At 44.2% G+C, this 18511-nt stretch overlaps 1 protein-coding gene across 10 annotated transcripts in view; it reads right to left on the reverse strand.

Annotated features, from left to right (window-relative positions):
• Positions 1 to 18511, reverse strand: part of znf385b (zinc finger protein 385B) — a 520848-nt gene that overhangs the window by 274262 nt on the left and 228075 nt on the right. The window contains exon 1 of one of the 10 annotated variants that reach the window (XM_060928958.1): positions 4436 to 4812. The exons of the other annotated variants lie outside the window; for them this stretch is intronic. Within the exon in view, the coding sequence (XP_060784941.1) occupies positions 4436 to 4445 (10 nt within the window). The 5' untranslated portion in view covers positions 4446 to 4812. Of the gene's footprint in view, positions 1 to 4435; positions 4813 to 18511 lie in introns of those variants that run through there. 10 annotated transcript variants of the gene reach the window in all.

The following is an 18511-nucleotide window of genomic DNA, read 5'->3' on the forward strand; positions in this document are numbered from 1 at the left end:
TGTTCATTCACTCATCAACCTGCCTGTTCACTCACTCATCCACCTCCACACTCAACCTTTTCCTCACTCATCCATTTCCCCACTCATTCACTCATCCGTTTCTATGTTCATTCACTCATCCACCTCCTCATTCACTCACCTCCCCACTCAGCCCCTTCCTCACTCACTCAACCATTTCCCCATTCATTCACTCATCCACTTCCATGTTGAATCACTCATGCACGTCCCCGTTCACTCAGTCAGTCATCCACCTCCCCACTCAGCCACTTCCTCACTCATTCATCCATTTCCCCATTCACTCACTCATCCACCTGCCTGTTCACTCACTCATCCACCTGCCCGTTCACTCACTCACCCACCCACCTCCCTGTTCACTCACTCACCCACCTCCCTGTTCACTCACTCATCCACCTCCCCATTAACTCACTCATCCACCTCCCTGTTCACACACTCACCCACCTCCCTGTTCACTCACTCACCCACCTCCCTGTTCACTCACTCATCCACCTCTCCATTCACTCACTCACCCACCCCCTTGTTCACTCACTCACTCATCCACCTCCCTGTTCACTCACTCACCCACCCACCTACCTGTTCACTCACTCACCCACCCACCTCCCTGTTCACTCACTCACCCACCCACATCCCTGTTCACTCACTCACCCACCCACATCCCTGTTCACTCACTCACCCACCCACCTCCCTGTTCACTCACTCACCCACCTGCCCGTTCACTCACTCATTCACCCACCTGCCCGTTCATTCACTCATCCACCTGCCTGGTCACTAACTCACTCACATGCCCAGTCACTCACTCACTCATCCACCTCTCTGTTCACTCACTCACTCACTCACTCACTCACTCACCTCCCTGTTCACTCACTCACCCACCCACCTCCCTGTTCACTCACTCACTTACCCACCCACCTCCCTGTTCACTCACTCCCCCACCTCCGTTTACTCACTCACTCCCCCACCTCCCTGTTCACTCACTCACTCATCCACCTCCCTGTTCATTCACTCACCCACCCACCTACCTGTTCACTCACCCACCCAACCACCTGCATGTTCACTCACTCACTCACCTGCATGTTCACTCACTCACCTGCCTGTTCACTCACTCACCTGCCTGTTCACTCACTGACTCATCCACCTCCCTGTTTACTCACTCACTCATCCACCTGCCCACTCACTCACTCATCCACCTCCCCATTCACTCACTCACTCACCTGCCTGGTCACTAACTCACTCACCTGCCTGGTCACTCACTCACTCACTCACTCATCCACCTCTCTGTTCACTCACTCACCCACCTCCCTGTTCACTCACTCACCCACCTCCCTGTTCACTCACTCACTCACCCACCCACCTCCCTGTTCACTCACTCACTCACCCACCCACCTCCCTGTTCACTCACTCCCCCACCTCCATTTACTCACTCATTCATCCACCTCCCTGTTCACTCACTCACTCACTCATCGACCTCCCTGTTCACTCACTCACCCACCCACCCACCTCCCTGTTCACTCACTCACTCACTCATCGACCTCCCTGTTCACTCACTCACCCACCCACCCACCTCCCTGTTCACTCACCCACCCACCCACCTACCTGTTCACTCACCCACCCACCCACCTACCTGTTCACTCACTCACCCACCTACCTACCTGTTCACTCACTCACCCACCTACCTGTTCACTCACCCACCCACCTGCATGTTCACACTCACCCACCTGCATGTTCACACTCACTCACCTGCCTGTTCACTCACTCACCTGCCTGTTCACTCACTCACTCGCCCATTCATTCACTCATCCACCTCCCTGTTTACTCACTCACTCATCCACGTCCCTGTTTACTCACTCACTCATCCACCTCCCTGTTCACTCACTCACCTGCCTGTTCACTCACTCACTCATCCACCTCCCTGTTTACTCACTCACTCATCCACCGCCCTGTTCACTCACCCACCCACCTCCCTGTTCACTCACTCACCCACCCACCTCCCTGTTCACTCACTCACCCACCCACCTCCCTATTCACTCACTCACCCACCCACCTCCCTGTTCACTCACCCACCCACCTGCCCGTTCACTCACTCACCCACCTGCCCGTTCACTCACTCACTCACCTACCCGTTCACTCACTCACCCACCTCCCTGTTTACTCACTAACTCACCTGCCCGTTCACTCACTCACTCATCCACCTCCCTGTTTACTCACTCACCCACCCACCTCCCTGTTCACTCACTCACCTGCCTGTTCACTCACTCACTCATCCACCTCCCTGTTTACTCACTCACTCATCCACCTCCCTGTTCACTCACCCACCTTCCTGTTCACTCACTCACTCATCCACCTCCCTGTTTACTCACTCACCCACCTCCCTGTTCACTCACTCACCCACCCACCTCCCTGTTCACTCACTCACCCTCCCACCTCCCTGTTCACTCACCCACCCACCTCCCTGTTCACTCACCCACCCACCTGCGCGTTCACTCACTCACCTGCCCGTTCACTCACTCACTCCCCTACCCGTTCACTCACTCACCCACCTCCCTGTTTACTCACTAACTCACCTGCCCGTTCACTCACACTCATCCACCTCCCTGTTTACTCACTCACCCACCTGCCCACTCACTCACCTCCCTGTTCACTCATTCACTCACCCACCTCCCTGTTCACTCACTCACCCACCTCCCTGTTCACTCACTCACCCACCTACCTACATGTTCACTCACCCACCTCCCTGTTCACTCACTCACTCACCTGCTCGTTCACTCACTCACTCACCTCCCTGTTTACTCACTCATTCATCCACCTGCCCACTCACTCACCTGCCCGTTCACTCACTCACCCGCCCGTTCACTCACTCACTCACTCACTCACCTGCCTGTTTACTCACTCACTCATCCACCTGCCCACTCACTCACCCACCTCCCTGTTCACTCACTCATTCATCCACCTCCCCATTCACTCACTCATACACTTCCTCCTACACACATCCTCTCCCTCATTCACTCTCATCCACTTCCCTATTCTCTCTCATTCATCCCCTTCCTCACCCACTCACTCATTCATTCACCTCTTCTTCACCCACTCACACTTCTTCCCTCCCTTCATCCCTATTTCAATCATCATTTCACTCACTAACTCACTCTCACCCTCAAGCCCTTCACTCACTCACACTCTCCATCTATCTCATCCTCACTCCCTCTCTCCCAGTCATGCAATCACACTCTCCCCATTACTCCCTCCCTGCCACTCTCACTCTCTCCATCATTCCCTCCCAGCCTCACTCAGCTTTCACAGGCACAAGTTTCTCCACAAGGGGGCAGTAATGTGTGGAGCTTTTGTGGGCATCACTGTTGGAACGGAGGAACCTGCTATGAACCCACCAGTGGGATCTGACAAATGCACTTGCACAGTGTGTGTATGCGGGAAAATTGTTGGAACACAGCCTATGCATTTAATTAACAATAGATAATGACGTAACAAGGGCAGTTAATCAGTCAATCAAAACTGCAGCATATTACATTCAAAAGCGATTTAAAGCGGGAGTCTTTGGAGTTTCTTTGAAGGACAAGTGTCCATTATGTCATCATATCAAATTATTCAGATTAGCCACCACAATATTCAGTTCAGAGACAAGCACAGGGAATTTATTTATTGATTTGCTCATTGATTTATTTATATTCTCTGTAACAGGTATTCAGGTATCCTTGTTTCTTCTTCTGGCTGCATTATTTTAACAGTTTACACTTTTCCAGGCTTTTGTTAGCATGCAGGTTATAGAGATAATGAGTAAAATAATCCGGAAACAAATTCACAAGATTCTGATTTTGCGTTAAATTAAAAAAGTCAGCGTGTATCCGTTTCTTCTGGTTGAGGTTTAATCTTTCAAACTTTAATATCCATTATAAACAGTCGGTTGTATAAATGAAAAAAAAATGCAATAGCAATACCAAAAGCACTCTGAATTAAACGGAGATTAAATAATTGAGAAACAAACGATCCTGAATTCACTGATGATTCTGACTTCTAACTTCACAACCACAAAAAAAAAAAAAAACGGGAGGGAAAAATAGCAGCAGCAGCAGCAGCAAGGCAGTGCAGGAATATAAGATTATGATATTAAACCTTGCATCATCTTTGATGTGTTTATAAGTGCAGGACAAATTGTCAAAGCATCAAGCAAGCATCAGTGACAGCAGGGTTCTTCGACACGATCCCAATAACCAACGCGGATATTTCAAGCTCATCACACTGAAAGTTCTTGAATGCAATCAATCAAACCAAGAACGACGGAACAAAAGCTCTGTGATCCTGCCAGCTCTCGCCGTGTTTACAGTTTCCCTCACTCGGATGTCTATCGGCTCGGCGCATGTTTGACGCCAGAGTTTGGTGAAGGTAAAGAGGGAGGAACAGGACTCACCGAGGAGCATGATGTGTGAGGGTCGAGTGCTCGGATGCTGGAAGAGGGAAGGATAAGTTCCAGGAGCAAACCTTTGACGATCGGAGCAAAGTGGACACAGAGGTAGAGATGAAATACAGAGAAAGGGGGGGATGTCACCAGATGCAGCTCTCTCTTACACCTCTGAACCACAGTGCAAAAAACAAAACAAAAAAAAAACCACAGCAGGGGAAAAAAAAAAAAAAACTGGGTCAGTCCATCATTGATGCAGTGAGACAGGCAGAAAGAAAAAAAAATGAACAAATCGTGGGTTCTCCCTCTCCGTCACAAAGCACGGATCCGTCTCGTTGTGATTCAGCCTGGAGGAATCTGGATCTCGTAAATCGGAAGCGACTTGTGTGATCAGCCGACCATGCAGAGAGACACGCATGGAGACGGGAGACGAGCTGTTGACTCCTGAGAGAGTGTGTGTATGTGAGATAGATAGATAGAGAGAGAGAGAAAGAAAAAGGGAAAGGGAGGAGAGAGACTGTGTGTATTTAGTAGCGCGTGCGAGAGAGAGAGAGAGAGAGTTGTGCTGTATATGGCACAGCAAGCGTGGCTGCGTACCCTTCACCCACTGGGAGAACGTAATGCGACTCTGCGATCTGCTCAGACGTGTGTAAATGAGGTGAGACTCAAGAATTCCCAGCAGCCCCGCTCCATGCGATCCATGAAGGGTGGGGGTGGAGGAGACCTCCTAAGAACCACCTGACCGTTCAAATGCATCTCCAGGGTGCTTGATTTAAATCATCAGCTTCAATCACCAAGTAAAAACAGGTGGAGGAAGAGCTCGTGGATGATGGGGTTAGAGGTGAAACATGTGGGTTATGGTTTTCTCTCAGCCTTTAACCATTAACATTTGGGCTGTTTCAAATCACATACCCTGACATGGACCAAGAATTTAAACTTCGACTTGTAAAATGGGCTTGCACATGAAAGACATTCAAACTTTAATGGTTTTGTATGGCAAGTTTTTATGCGTGTTGTTCAACTGAATGCACAGATCATAAGTGGTGAGAGTTTTAAGACAGGGACTGATGAACTCTCCACAACTGGCACCAGCAGCCATTTTGGTTGTCAGTTATCTGATACAAGCCTTTCCAAAAATCGCTCGACACCTCATTTGCTCTGCAAACACGGTCCATCATCAGACTGGTTTTACTGTACTAGGTTTCTGGCAGCATGAGTAAACCCTTCACATGGGGAAAATTCATCATTTTCTAATATATATATATATATATATATATATATATATATATTTTTTTTTCTGAGAGCTGGCCTAGTGGTTAGTGTGTCTGCCTCTCAACCAGGAGACTGTGAGTTCTACTAATCGTAAGACCATCATATAAAATGAAGACGGTCCAGTAGTGAATAGGTGACACTATTGGACTAATTTCTGCCACCAGCACAATATGCAAATACTGCAGTTTGCCTTTGCATGGCAGTATCTGCCGAGGCACCGCAATACAGATGCGAGTAGGAAGTTAAACTCTTATGGTTACCAGAGGACCCACCCCCTACTGTAACCCTAGCTATGTAATAGATAGTTTTCACCGACGTCACGGCATTCCGGGGAACGCCCCCCAGCCGCCATCTTGCAGGGCAAACAAAACGGACCATCGCCACTACCGGCTACGTTATCTCAGACGAATTTATTAAGTTATATAGTCAGTTTTCTAAAAGATTAATGTCGGCAAAATCAAGCAAACGGAAGTATATGGATACATTGGACGACATCTCACGACAACGGTATGCAGCCAAACTGTCCTTGATTGGGGGAATTGACCCCTACGAAGTGGACAAAAAAGCATTTTCAAGTGACTATGCAGGGCTGCCATCCATATCGTACCCTGATATTGTGAACTATTTATGAATACTAAAAGCACCTACACACTTGACGGCCTCAAAGCATACAAGTCGCTGGAGTCATACAATTATTTTGTCTGTGAAGTCCACCATATAAAAACAAGTGACAGTCGTGTCCTAATTACGCCCAAGGTATGTAAACATTGGAATTTTAGAGCTCTCAACACTGCATATAAATATATGTGTGTGTATAGTATCGAGTTGATTTAAGACAAATTTTACATCCATTCATGGTATTACAGTACCATGTCAGTATAAACCTAGAAACGTGACAAACGAGCGATATTAAGTGTACATTACAATGTAAACGTACACTCAGCGGTTCCAGTTAGGCATCCTCCAGAGATTGTTTACACGATGTTTTGGTTTCCAAAAACAAACTTAAACACAATTGTTTATTTAAACAACTTACCACTTATAAAATGATCGGAGCAGACTTTGCTGTGTCTCGAAGGCTGAAAATCCTTGCGGTTGATTCTCGCAAGCCATAGATTTCTCCTTTGTATGCTGAGCTTCTTTGTTTGCTCGCCTTCGTGCTCCCGTACAGTGGGAATTCCAAAAAAGCTCCGCTTGACTTCATCATTTGACTTATTACGACAGCCGTGAATACAACAGGTGTGCACCATTGCTAGCTTTAAATAGTAATAATGTAACTATAAATGTAAATAATATATAAATAAATGTAACTCGTGCATTACAATGTGTGCTCAGTGACCCGTACAGTAAGCTTGCCCCGCAAGATGGCCGCCACCAGGGAATCCCCGACTCTGTGACGTCATGTGAAAACTATCTATAGTTGAGAGGCCGAGGGCGATAGAAACTGAGATCAGCGCCGCCCAGTGCATCTTAAGGGCCTGGTCTTCCCATAGTTTGGGACGGGAGACTGACCTGGTCTTCCCATAGTTTGAAGAACAACAGCCTTTAATATGTTGACATTCATTCTGTTTTGTTTTCCTTATTATTTTGTTCACACTGAGCCCACTCTAACAATTGCGCAACTGTCTCTCGTTTTTCAAGTTATGAATCCTTCCTAGAACAAGAACTTTATCTCACACACTGAAATTCCTCTCTGCATTTAACCCATCTGAAGCAGTGAACACACAAGTGAGCAATGAGCACACACATACCCAGAGCAGTGGGCAGCTATACTACAGCGCCCAGGGAGCAGTTGGGGGTTAGGTGCCTTGCTCAAGAGCAAGCTCCACACATAGACCCCCCTTCAGCCACTGGGCTCAAACCCAGAACCTTCTTGTTGTGAGGTGACAGTGCCAACCACTACACCACCATGCCATCCTGGAAGCTTTGTTCGGATCTGAATAAAAGCATCGGCTCAACGACTGAATGTAGAAGTAATGCAAGCTTTCATAGAAAGCAACATTCTGTTTTGGAGGAAGCTTCATCACATTTGTATGGCATCCTGGGAAAAGCCTTCACATGGCGAGATTTCTACATTTTCTACGATATATAGTATACAGTATAAGATAAGATTAACTTTATCTGTCCCTAGGTGGGGAAATTTACATGCTACAGCAGCTCACAGATACAAAAAGTGTCAGGAATAAGCAGAAATAAATAATAGAATGTAATAAAAGTATAAAAAAAAACTATAGGAAAAAAATGTATTAAAATAAAGTAAAAACACAGGCTGTGTACATAATATATGCAACTAAATAAGAATGGAACTTAAGTCAGTACTTCAACTGGAATTGCATATTGCACAAATAAAATACTTGCAACAGGAACAGAAATATTACACCAGGTAGTGAATGTTATTGCACAGCACAACATCAATAATGAGGATGGAATATGTATGTAAAGTCACCAAAAATGACAAACACAGGCTTTGGACATAACTGAACACCAACAAAATAAGAGTGAGACTTCAGTGCGAATAATACTTGCAAATGAAAAGGATATTGTACCATAATAGTGCACAGCATAAGTAGATAATGGCGATGAGATGTGAATAAAGCAACCAAAAGTGACAAAAAGGTGATGGGGACGTTGAAAGCAGTGCTACACTATGCCAGGCTGTCGTCGAAGAGTCTGACAGCGGTTAGGATGGACGACCCAGACTTTCCAGATACTGAAATATGTTCTGACAGCAGCTCAAATACCGACTCATTACAACTGTGGTGATCAGAAAAGCATCTCAGAATGCACAACTCGCTGAATCTTGAGGATGGGCTCCAAGGATGGAAAACCATGTGAGGTTCCACTGCAAGCGAAGAACAAGAATCTGAGGATCTAGTCTGTAAAGGCTCACTGAACCACTCATTCAGTGAGTACATTCAGAAGCGTTTGAAACAGAGGTGAAGGAACAATCAGATAAAGATTCATGACAGAACATTTCTGGCTCATTGTAACAGAGGAAGACTTGCATCAAAGAACACGTGAACGCCAAGCTCAGAGACCCAAGGACAGTTCATGAGGTTCTGCTAAAATTCTGCTTTGTTGGTACTTTTCCAGCGTGGAAAAGTACCAACAAAGATATTTCCGCTCAAAAATGCATGGTTTTACATGAACCTTAGTTTTTATCCTCTGCTGGTCGAAAGGCCCAAAGGGGGATTATGTTGTGCCGATGTCCGTCCATCCGTCCCAGGAAGGGTACTCACCTTCTGAAATCAACTCCTCTCACAATTTTTGGAGGAATTTCACGAAACTTGACAAGAGGCATTGTTATGTGTCAGTAAAACGCATATTTCTAATTTTGTTCAATTGGTTCACATTTTACCAGAGTTGTGGCCCTTGATTAACAACCTTGTACTTTCACAATTTCACGAAGGTGTGCTTGCCTTCTGACATCAGCTCCTCTCGACGAGTCCTTTTTTTTTTCCTCCGCGAGTATTGCCGTTAATTACTAATCTTTTTAAAAAAAAATTCTACAAATAATTTTCCAGTATCATATTCATTTTTATTGTACTGTCACTTTCCTTTTTGTACTTTCCACTTTCGCTTTCCTTTTTCCGTTCTTTTTTTGGAAGAATGCCAAGACCGGAAGCTTTCTTTTTCTTTCTCCTCCTGCATAAAGACCACAAGCAGAGGCCATCCACATCGGATCTGCTTTAATATCGACAGATCTTCGATTAAGGTACGTGAATCTTTTCATCATGGCACACCTTCAGCCTGTTCAGTGTGCTGAGTGCAGGATGTTTAGTCATTCTTCCTCCGTCGCTAGCGATAGCTTTACTTGTGATAAGTGCAGATTAGTTAGCTCCCTGACAGAGAAGATTATAGTGCTAGAAGCGTGTGTCCAGGCTTTAGAGAAGGTCAGTGAGCGTGAGAACAGTGTAGTTTCTGTAGAGAAAAGTCTGGATGCCCTAGGTGGAGTTACGTACCTGTAGTAATCCCCCAACTCCGGCATTAGAGCCCTTACAGCAGGGCGAATGGGTGACGGCTCGGCGGCATAAGCGTAGAGCTAAAGCTACCGCTGAGGTTCGCCCACGAGAGCACCGCTCCTCTCTGCGTCACGTGTCGAACAGGCTCGCTCTCCTTAGTGATGCACCCACTGAGAAACCTGAAAGAGCTCTGGTTATAGGGGACTCTATCATACGGCATGTGAAATTAGCTCGGCCTTTAGGAGCACCAGCAGCTTTAGTCAGGTGTATACCGGGAGCCAGGGTGCCGGACATAGCAGGTAATCTTAGGGTCCTAGGCAAGCACAGGTTCTCAAAGATAGTTATCCATGCAGGAGCTAATGACATACGCCTTCGTCAGTCTGAGGTTACTAAGAGTAACTTTGTAGAGGTGTTTAAATTAGTGAAGGCGATGTCCGATGCTGTAGTATGCTTTGGCCCCATCCCAATGCGACGTGGCAATCTAGCTTACAGCAGGTTATGAGGTTATGGTCGCTGAACTGCTGGCTGTCCAGGTGGTGCTCTAAAAACAGTGTGGGTTTTATGGATAATTGGGCTAATTTTGAGGGCACTGATGGCCTGTTAGGGCGGGACGGTATCCATCCCACTCGGGAAGGTGCTGCTCTCATTTCCTGCAGCATAGGTCATAGTCTCAGAACAGGCCTAGTTAATTTCTGACAATCCAGAGCCAAGGCCAGGGAGCAGACGAACAGGCTAAACCGACTGTCTGCTAGCTGCACAGAGTCGTCACTCAGGGTCCACTACATCGAGACTGTGTCTGTTCCCCGAGCTCAACAAAAAGGTAGAAATTTTCAGAGAGTTTGTTCCAGTAACCTAATCAATATAAAATTAGATCAGACTGACTGTACAGCTGCTGCCAGCACCTTTGATCTAATGGTGGGGCTATTAAATATTAGATCTCTTACATCTAAAGCGCTAATGGTTATTGACCTCATTACTGATCAGGAGTTTAATGTACTTTGTTTAACTGAAACATGGATTAAGCCAAATCAATATATAGCATTAAATGAAGCGAGTCCTCCTGGATACAGTTATATACACCAGCCTCGTCTCACTGGCAGAGGAGGAGGCGTTGCGGTTATTTATAATGATTATCTAGGTGTAACACACAAACCTGGCTATAAATTTAATACATATGAAGTTCTTCATACTCATATAATGTACAGTGGGGCAAAAAAGTATTTAGTCAGTCACCAATTGTGCAAGTTCTCCCACTTAAAAAGATGAGAGAGGCCTGTAATTTTCATCATAGGTACACTTCAACTATGAGAGACAGAATGAGAAAAAAATCCAGAAAATCACATTGTCTGATTTTTAAAGAATTTATTTGTAAATTATGGTGGAAAATAAGTATTTGGTCAATAACAAAAGTTCATCTCAATACTTTGTTATATACCTTTTGTTGGCAATGACAGAGGTCAAACGTTTTCTGTAAGTCTTCACAAGGTTTTCACACACTGTTGCTGGTATTTTGGCCCATTCCTCCATGCAGATCTCCTCTAGAGCAGTGATGTTTTGGGGCTGTCGCTGGGCAACACGGACTTTCAACTCCCTCCAAAGATTTTCTATGGGGTTGAGATCTGGGGACTGGCTAGGCCACTCCAGGACCTTGAAATGCTTCTTACGAAGCCACTCCTTCATTGCCCGGGCGGTGTGTTTGGGATCATTGTCATGCTGAAAGACCCAGCCACGTTTCATCTTCAATGCCCTTGCTGATGGAAGGAGGTTTTCACTCAAAATCTCACGATACATGGCCCCATTCATTCTTTCCTTTACACGGATCAGTCGTCCTGGTCCCTTTGCAGAAAAACAGCCCCAAAGCATGACGTTTCCACCCCCATGCTTCACAGTAGGTATGGTGTTCGTTGGATGCAACTCAGCATTCTTTCTCCTCCAAACACGACAAGTTGAGTTTTTACCAAAAAGTTCTATTTTGGTTTCATCTGACCATATGACATTCTCCCAATCCTCTTCTGGATCATCCAAATGCTGTCTAGCAAACTTCAGACGGGCCTGGACATGTACTGGCTTAAGCAGGGGGACACGTCTGGCACTGCAGGATTTGAGTCCCTGGCAGCGTAGTGTGTTACTGATGGTAGCCTTTGTTACTTTGGTCCCAGCTCTCTGCAGATCATTCACTAGGTCCCCCCGTGTGGTTCTGGGATTTTTGCTCACCGTTCTTGTGATCATTTTGACCCCACGGGGTGAGATCTTGCATGGAGCCCCAGATCGAGGGAGATTATCAGTGGTCTTGTATGTCTTCCATTTTCTAATAATTGCTCCCACAGTTGATTTCTTCACACCAAGCTGCTTACCTATTGCAGATTCAGTCTTCCCAGCCTGGTGCAGGGCTACAATTTTGTTTCTGGTGTCCTTTGACAGCTCTTTGGTCTTGGCCATAGTGGAGTTTGGAGTGTGACTGTTTGAGGTTGTGGGCAGGTGTCTTTTATACTGATAACGAGTTCAAACAGGTGCCATTAATACAAGTAATGAGTAATACAGGTGCCATTAATACAGGTAACGAGTGGAGGACAGAGGAGCCTCTTAAAGAAGTTGTTACAGGTCTGTGAGAGCCAGAAATCTTGCTTGTTTGTAGGTGACCAAATACTTATTTTACCGAGGAATTTACCAATTAATTCATTAAAAATCCTACAATGTGATTTCCTGGATTCTTTCCCCCCATTCTGTCTCTCATAGTTGAAGTGTACCTATGATGAAAATTACAGGCCTTTCTCATCTTTTTAAGTGGGAGAACTTGCACAATTGGTGGCTGACAATACTTTTTTTGCCCCACTGTATGTAGCCTCGAAAAATAAGTCTACCCAGTTAATCCCATTACTTACAGTGCCTTGAAAAAGTATTCATACCCCTTGAACTTTTTCACATTTTTCCACCTTACAACCACAAACTTAAAAGTTTTTTATTGAGATTTTATGTGATAGACCAACACAGAGTAGCACATAATTGTGAAGTGAAATGAAAATGATAAATGGTCTTCAAAATTTTAAACAAATAAAAATCTGAAAAATGTGGTGTGCATTAGTATTCAGCCCCCTGTACTCTGATGCCTCTAAATACAATCCAGTGCAATCAATTGCCTTCAGAAGTCATCTAATTAGTTAATAGAGTCCTACTGTGTGTAATTTACTCTCAGCATAAATACACTTGTTCTGTGAAGGCCTCAGTGGTTTGTTAGTTTCTTTCTGAATTTGCAGATTTTATCTCAGATCTGGTTATTTCCTTAGACAAAGCTTTAGTTGTCGGAAATTTTAATATTCACTTCGATAACCCAGAAGACCCTTTGAAAACAGCGTTTTTGTCCATTTTAGATTCAGTAGGGATTAATCAGAATGTCATAGGACCGACCCATAATGGTGGTCACACCCTCGATCTAATACTAACATTCGGGTTAAACGTAGACAATATAGTCATACTTCCACAGTCTGAAGTTATCTCAGATCATTATCTCATCTCATTCAAACTATGTCTGAATAATAATATATGCACCTCACCATGCTACTGTATTAAACGTACATTTGTGTCAACTACTGCACAGAGCTTTATAAATGATCTCCCAGAGTTATCAACTTTGATTGGGTCACTGTCAGCCCCTGCAGAACTTGATCAGCCAACTGAATGCTTAGTGTCAACTTTCTGCCATACCTGAGATAATGTAGCTCCTCTAAAAAGGAAAATGGTCGGAGACAAAATATTAGCACCCTGGTATAATGATGACACTCGCACATTAAAACAGACCACTCGAAAATTGGAACGTAAGTGGCATCAAACAAAATTGGTAGTGTTCAAATTAGCTTGGAAGGAGAGCTTCCTGAAGTATAGAAAAGCTCTTAGTGCTGCGAGATCAACATATCTCTCCTCCCTAATAGAAGATAACAAAAATAATCCTAGATTCCTATTTAATACTGAAGCAAAATTAACCAGGAATAAGTCCACTATAGACACATGCACACCTGTCATTGAATTTATTTAATGACAAAATTAAGAATATCCGACAAAAAATTCAAACTACTAATTTAAGGTCAGACAATGTAAGTGACCCTGTAGTTAACAATATAACTGTATCAGATCAGCAATTAGAATGTTTTACTCCCCTAAAAGAAACTGAATTACTTTCATTAATCTCGGCATCAAAAGCCTCAACTTGAGGTAAAGTTTGGTGTTCCACAAGGTTCTGTCTTGGGTCCACTGCTTTTTTCTTTATATATGTTCCCTCTGGGTGATATTATTCGTAAACATTGTATTAGTTTCCACTGTTATGCTGATGACACACAGTTGTATGTTTCTGCAAAACCTGATGAGACACACCAGCTTAATAGAATTGAGGAATGTGTTAAGGACATTAGACACTGGATGCTTATTAACTTCCTTCTGCTTAACTCTGACAAGACTGAAGTACTTGTACTCGGACCACATGCAGCAAGAAGTAAGTTTTCTGATTCCACAGTAACTCTGGATGGCCTTTCTGTTTCTTCACGTGCAGCAGTAAAAGACCTCCGAGTGATTATTGACCCCAGTCTTTCATTCGAAACTCACATTGATAACATCACCCGGATAGCTTTCTTTCATCTCAGAAATATTGCTAAGATAAGAAATTTAATATCACTACATGACGCGGAAATACTAGTTCATGCTTTCGTTCCCTCCAGGTTGGATTATTGTAATGCCTTACTGTCTGGATGTTCCAATAAGTGCATAAACAAGCTCCAGTTAGTTCAAAATGCAGCAGCAAGAGTCCTTACTAGAACTAGAAAATATGACCACATCACCCCTGTCTTATCCACACTGCATTGGCTCCCAATCAAATTTCGTATTGATTATAAAATACCACTATTGACCTTTAAAGCACTGAATGGTCTCGCACCACAGTACCTGAGTGAACTTCTGCTCCTCTATGACCCACCACGCCCACTTAGATCAAAAGGTGCAGGCTATCTGCTGGTACCTTGTATAGTGAAGTCTAAATCAGGGGGCGGAGCCTTTTCTTACAAAGCCCCACAGTTATGGAACAGCCTTCCAAGTAGTGTTCGGGAATCAGACACAGTCTCAGTGTTTAAGTCTTGGCTGAAAACATATCTGTTTAGTCAAGCCTTTTGTTAATGGTGTTTATGAGGTAAAGATGTAGATCTGGAGGGTCCTCAGACAGAGTGTTTTGGTAAACTGGGATGTATGGATGCTGTCAGTCCCCACTCGCTTGCTCACTCGAGTTTGTTGACGGTGTAGTGGCTGCTGCTTTATGTCCCGGGGCTCCCTCATGCCTGTGTTACCTTCTGGCTCTCCCCTTTTAGTTATGCTGTCATAGTTAGTTGCCGGAGTCCCTGCTTGTACTCGGTGCAATATGTATACTGTTCCTACTTATTCAGGTGACATTGGGCATACCTAACAACCTGCATTTTCTCTCCCTCTCTCTCTCCCACCTCCCCCCAAACCTGTCCCTCAGAGTTACATGTCGGTCCTGGGATCGAGGTGCTGAACCTCTTCTGCTCCTCGGACCTGCCTGATCCATCCTGGTGCCCTGTGTCTGGTTGGAGTCTCATCACATCGCTCCTGTGGAGGACGGCCCCATATGGACAGTTGAAAGTCACACCTGGAGGACACTCTGGACACTTACAGTAATGCTTTTATGGCTGAGGACTACAGTTGACTTGCTAACTTTAGGACTGCAGTTGTCATGAACAGTTTTGCACTCAAGTTTCCATTAATGAAGAGTTTATAACATCAACGAAACTGACTTCATGTTAAAACTGTTAATATTATAGTCATGTTGTCTGTTGTTGCCCAAATGAGGATGGGTTCCCTTTTGAGTCTGGTTCCTCTCGAGGTTTCTTCCTCATGTCGTCTGAGGGAGTTTTTCCTTGCCACCATCGCCACAGGCTTGCTCAGTGGGGATAGATTAGGGATAAAATTAGCTCATGTTTTAAGTCGTTCAAATTGTGTAAAGCTGCTTTGCGACAATGTTTATTGTTAAAAGCGCTGTACAAATAAACTTGACTCTCACAATTTTGGGAGAAATTTCACGAAACTTGGCAGGATTCTTTGTTATATATGTCAGTAATACACATACTGTAATTTCGTTAAATCTGGTCACATTTTACCAGAGTTACTGCCCTTAACAAAATTATAATTTGACAATTTCATGAAGGTGTGTTCTCCTTCTGACATCAACTCCTCTCACAATTTTTGGACGAATTTCTCAAAGCCTGACAAATGGCCTTGTTATATGACGGTAATACACTTATTGCGATTTAATTTCGTTTGTGAAAAGTTTCCCAGAGTTTTGACCCTTGATTAAATAACTTGTACTTTCACAATTTCATGAGGGTGTACGTTCTTCTGAAATCAACTCCTCTCTCGATTTGGGGAGGAATTTCACCAAACTTGGCAAAAGGCTTTGCTATATGACAGTTATACGCATATTGAAATTTCATTTAATTTGGGCAAATTTTACCAGAGTTATGCCCCTGATTATTAACAAACTTGTACTTTGGCAATTTCATCAAGGTGTGCTTGCATTCTAAAATCAACTTCCCTAACAATTTTTATCCCCCGCTAGCTCAAAAATGCCCGAAGGGGGATTATGTCATGGCGATGTCCGTCCGTCCGTCCATCCCGGGAAGGGTACTCATCTTCTGAAATCAACTCATCTCACAATTTTTGGAGGAATTTCACAAAACTTGGCAGGATTATTTGTTATATGTCGGTAATATGCGTAATGCAATTTTGTTCAATTCAGTCACATTTTACCAGAGTTATGGCACAGTTGCCAGCAGGAGATATTGTGCTCTCAGAGCACTCTTGTATGACAACTACTTTCACGCTTGTATCAAGTCATTCATATGCAATATCTTGTGTCAAATAAATTCCTGTCCAACGACACTGGAAACACAAGATCACGTCACAGATCAGCAGCATTATACTACCATCTTAGATTGGATTGCGGTGTCCTTTTCCATCGAAGACTGCCCAGCTGTCTATGTGAGCATGACTTCTTTTTTAAATGGATTCGGAGAAAGACGAATTTATGATTCTCTGAGTGATGCCCTGACCGCCACGCCAAATATTCCCAAACCACGCGACCCAATAAGGTTATGCGCTCGACACACCCCCTGTTTTCACCCCCATGGTGCCGATATGATTAATGTACTCAAAACAGGGCCGTTTCCAACAGCTCAAGCCCGTCCACTTCTTGGTTTACAACCCTGGACAGCGCAGCCTTCCAACAGCTGATTGCTCAGTAGCTCGTCTCTGCTGCATGAACGACTGCATATCGCGTTACCTACAACATGCAAAGCTAAGGGGGAGCTATAAATATGTGGCGCATGTCAAGGATTCTTTCCACTGACAATGTGATTTATACTTCTTCCCATTCCCAAAAGAAGCAGGTGTCTGGTGTCAAAACGGGAGAGTAAACCAAGGCACGTGGACCTTACTCTCACATACAGCATCGTTAAGGGCCGTCCAGAAGCTTTATTCCACCTGACAGGAACTTTAAACTGCGGTTACTTAACTGTCCCGAACAGCCTGTCGTCATTGTCCGTGATAATATAGTACGTGTTGAATGCTTGGGTATTAAAGCCTAAGCTCCTGGTGTAAACAAAGTCCCTTTCAGCAGCCTTGTAAATAGCACTTTATTTTGGGGAGGGAGTGAAAGAGAAAGGCAGCAACACACAAGGACTCATCGGGAAGGAGTCAATTAACCACGTGTCAGATGCAATTATGATAAGGCATGCAGCCATAATCCACTCTCTAATATCAACATCAGCCTTTCACATGACACTCGCCAGGAAATGGATTAATCGCTTCTCAAAATACAGACCAGAGCAAACTATACATCTCTATAATAAGACTGGAAATTGCAAGCAAAGCTAAAAAGGATAGTCGCCAGGACACCAGGAAAAAGTTCAGCCGAGAATAGTTTTCAACTCAGAATTATTGCCAGGAGCAAGCAATGACCACACCAGTCGAAATGATATCCCCTCTCATTTACGTTGAGATCAATACCAGACTAATCGAGGAGAGTGTTAGCTCAAGCGAGAAGGCTCTGTCGTGCAATAAAAAGGGGAAAAAAAAAGAAAAGAGAAATCCATAGCGTCACTACCGATCTAATCACACAGCCAGCCGCACAGAGAGACCCTACCCACTGCTTCAGACAATACATCAGGTCAAATTTATACGAGCACTTAATTACGACTGAATCAACACAACGAGGAGAGGACGATGTCACGCAGGGCGGCTCAGTGAATCTGCATTTCATTAAGATTGCATTAAAAAGGTTCCAGAAGCCATACACTGGACGTGGGCGAGGTGTTGGAAAAACGAGAGGTGGAAAGGTTTGCCTTTGTTCCCGACCAGGTTGAGGGTAAATTCCCCGAATGTAAAAGAGAATAATTTTGAACAGTGCTATATAAAGATTAATACCACATCCCAAAGTGGGTTCCACCATGATTAAATCATGACAAACCATTACTTTTCTTTATCCAATTATAATTATGTTTAATGCTGTGGAATGTTCTTGTGAAACAAGCGAGTTCATCTCGTCACTTGTTATAGCAGCTATAAACAAACAGTCACTCACTCCCTCGCCATGTTCTCTATTTTCTCTTTCAAAGTGAAGACAAAATTTCCAGTTTGTCATGTTGCACAGAATCAGGAAAATAAACTTGTTTGTCCCGAAGGCTTTATAAAGCACCGACACTGGAGACTCCTTCCAAAAATGTGGAGGGAAAAAAAATCTCCCCACAGAAAACGTCACCATATCAATGATTGCACACATTTTTAATCTGATTATGTGGAG

Source organism: Neoarius graeffei, chromosome 9 (assembly GCF_027579695.1).
Source record: "Neoarius graeffei isolate fNeoGra1 chromosome 9, fNeoGra1.pri, whole genome shotgun sequence".
Lineage (NCBI taxonomy): Eukaryota > Metazoa > Chordata > Actinopteri > Siluriformes > Ariidae > Neoarius > Neoarius graeffei.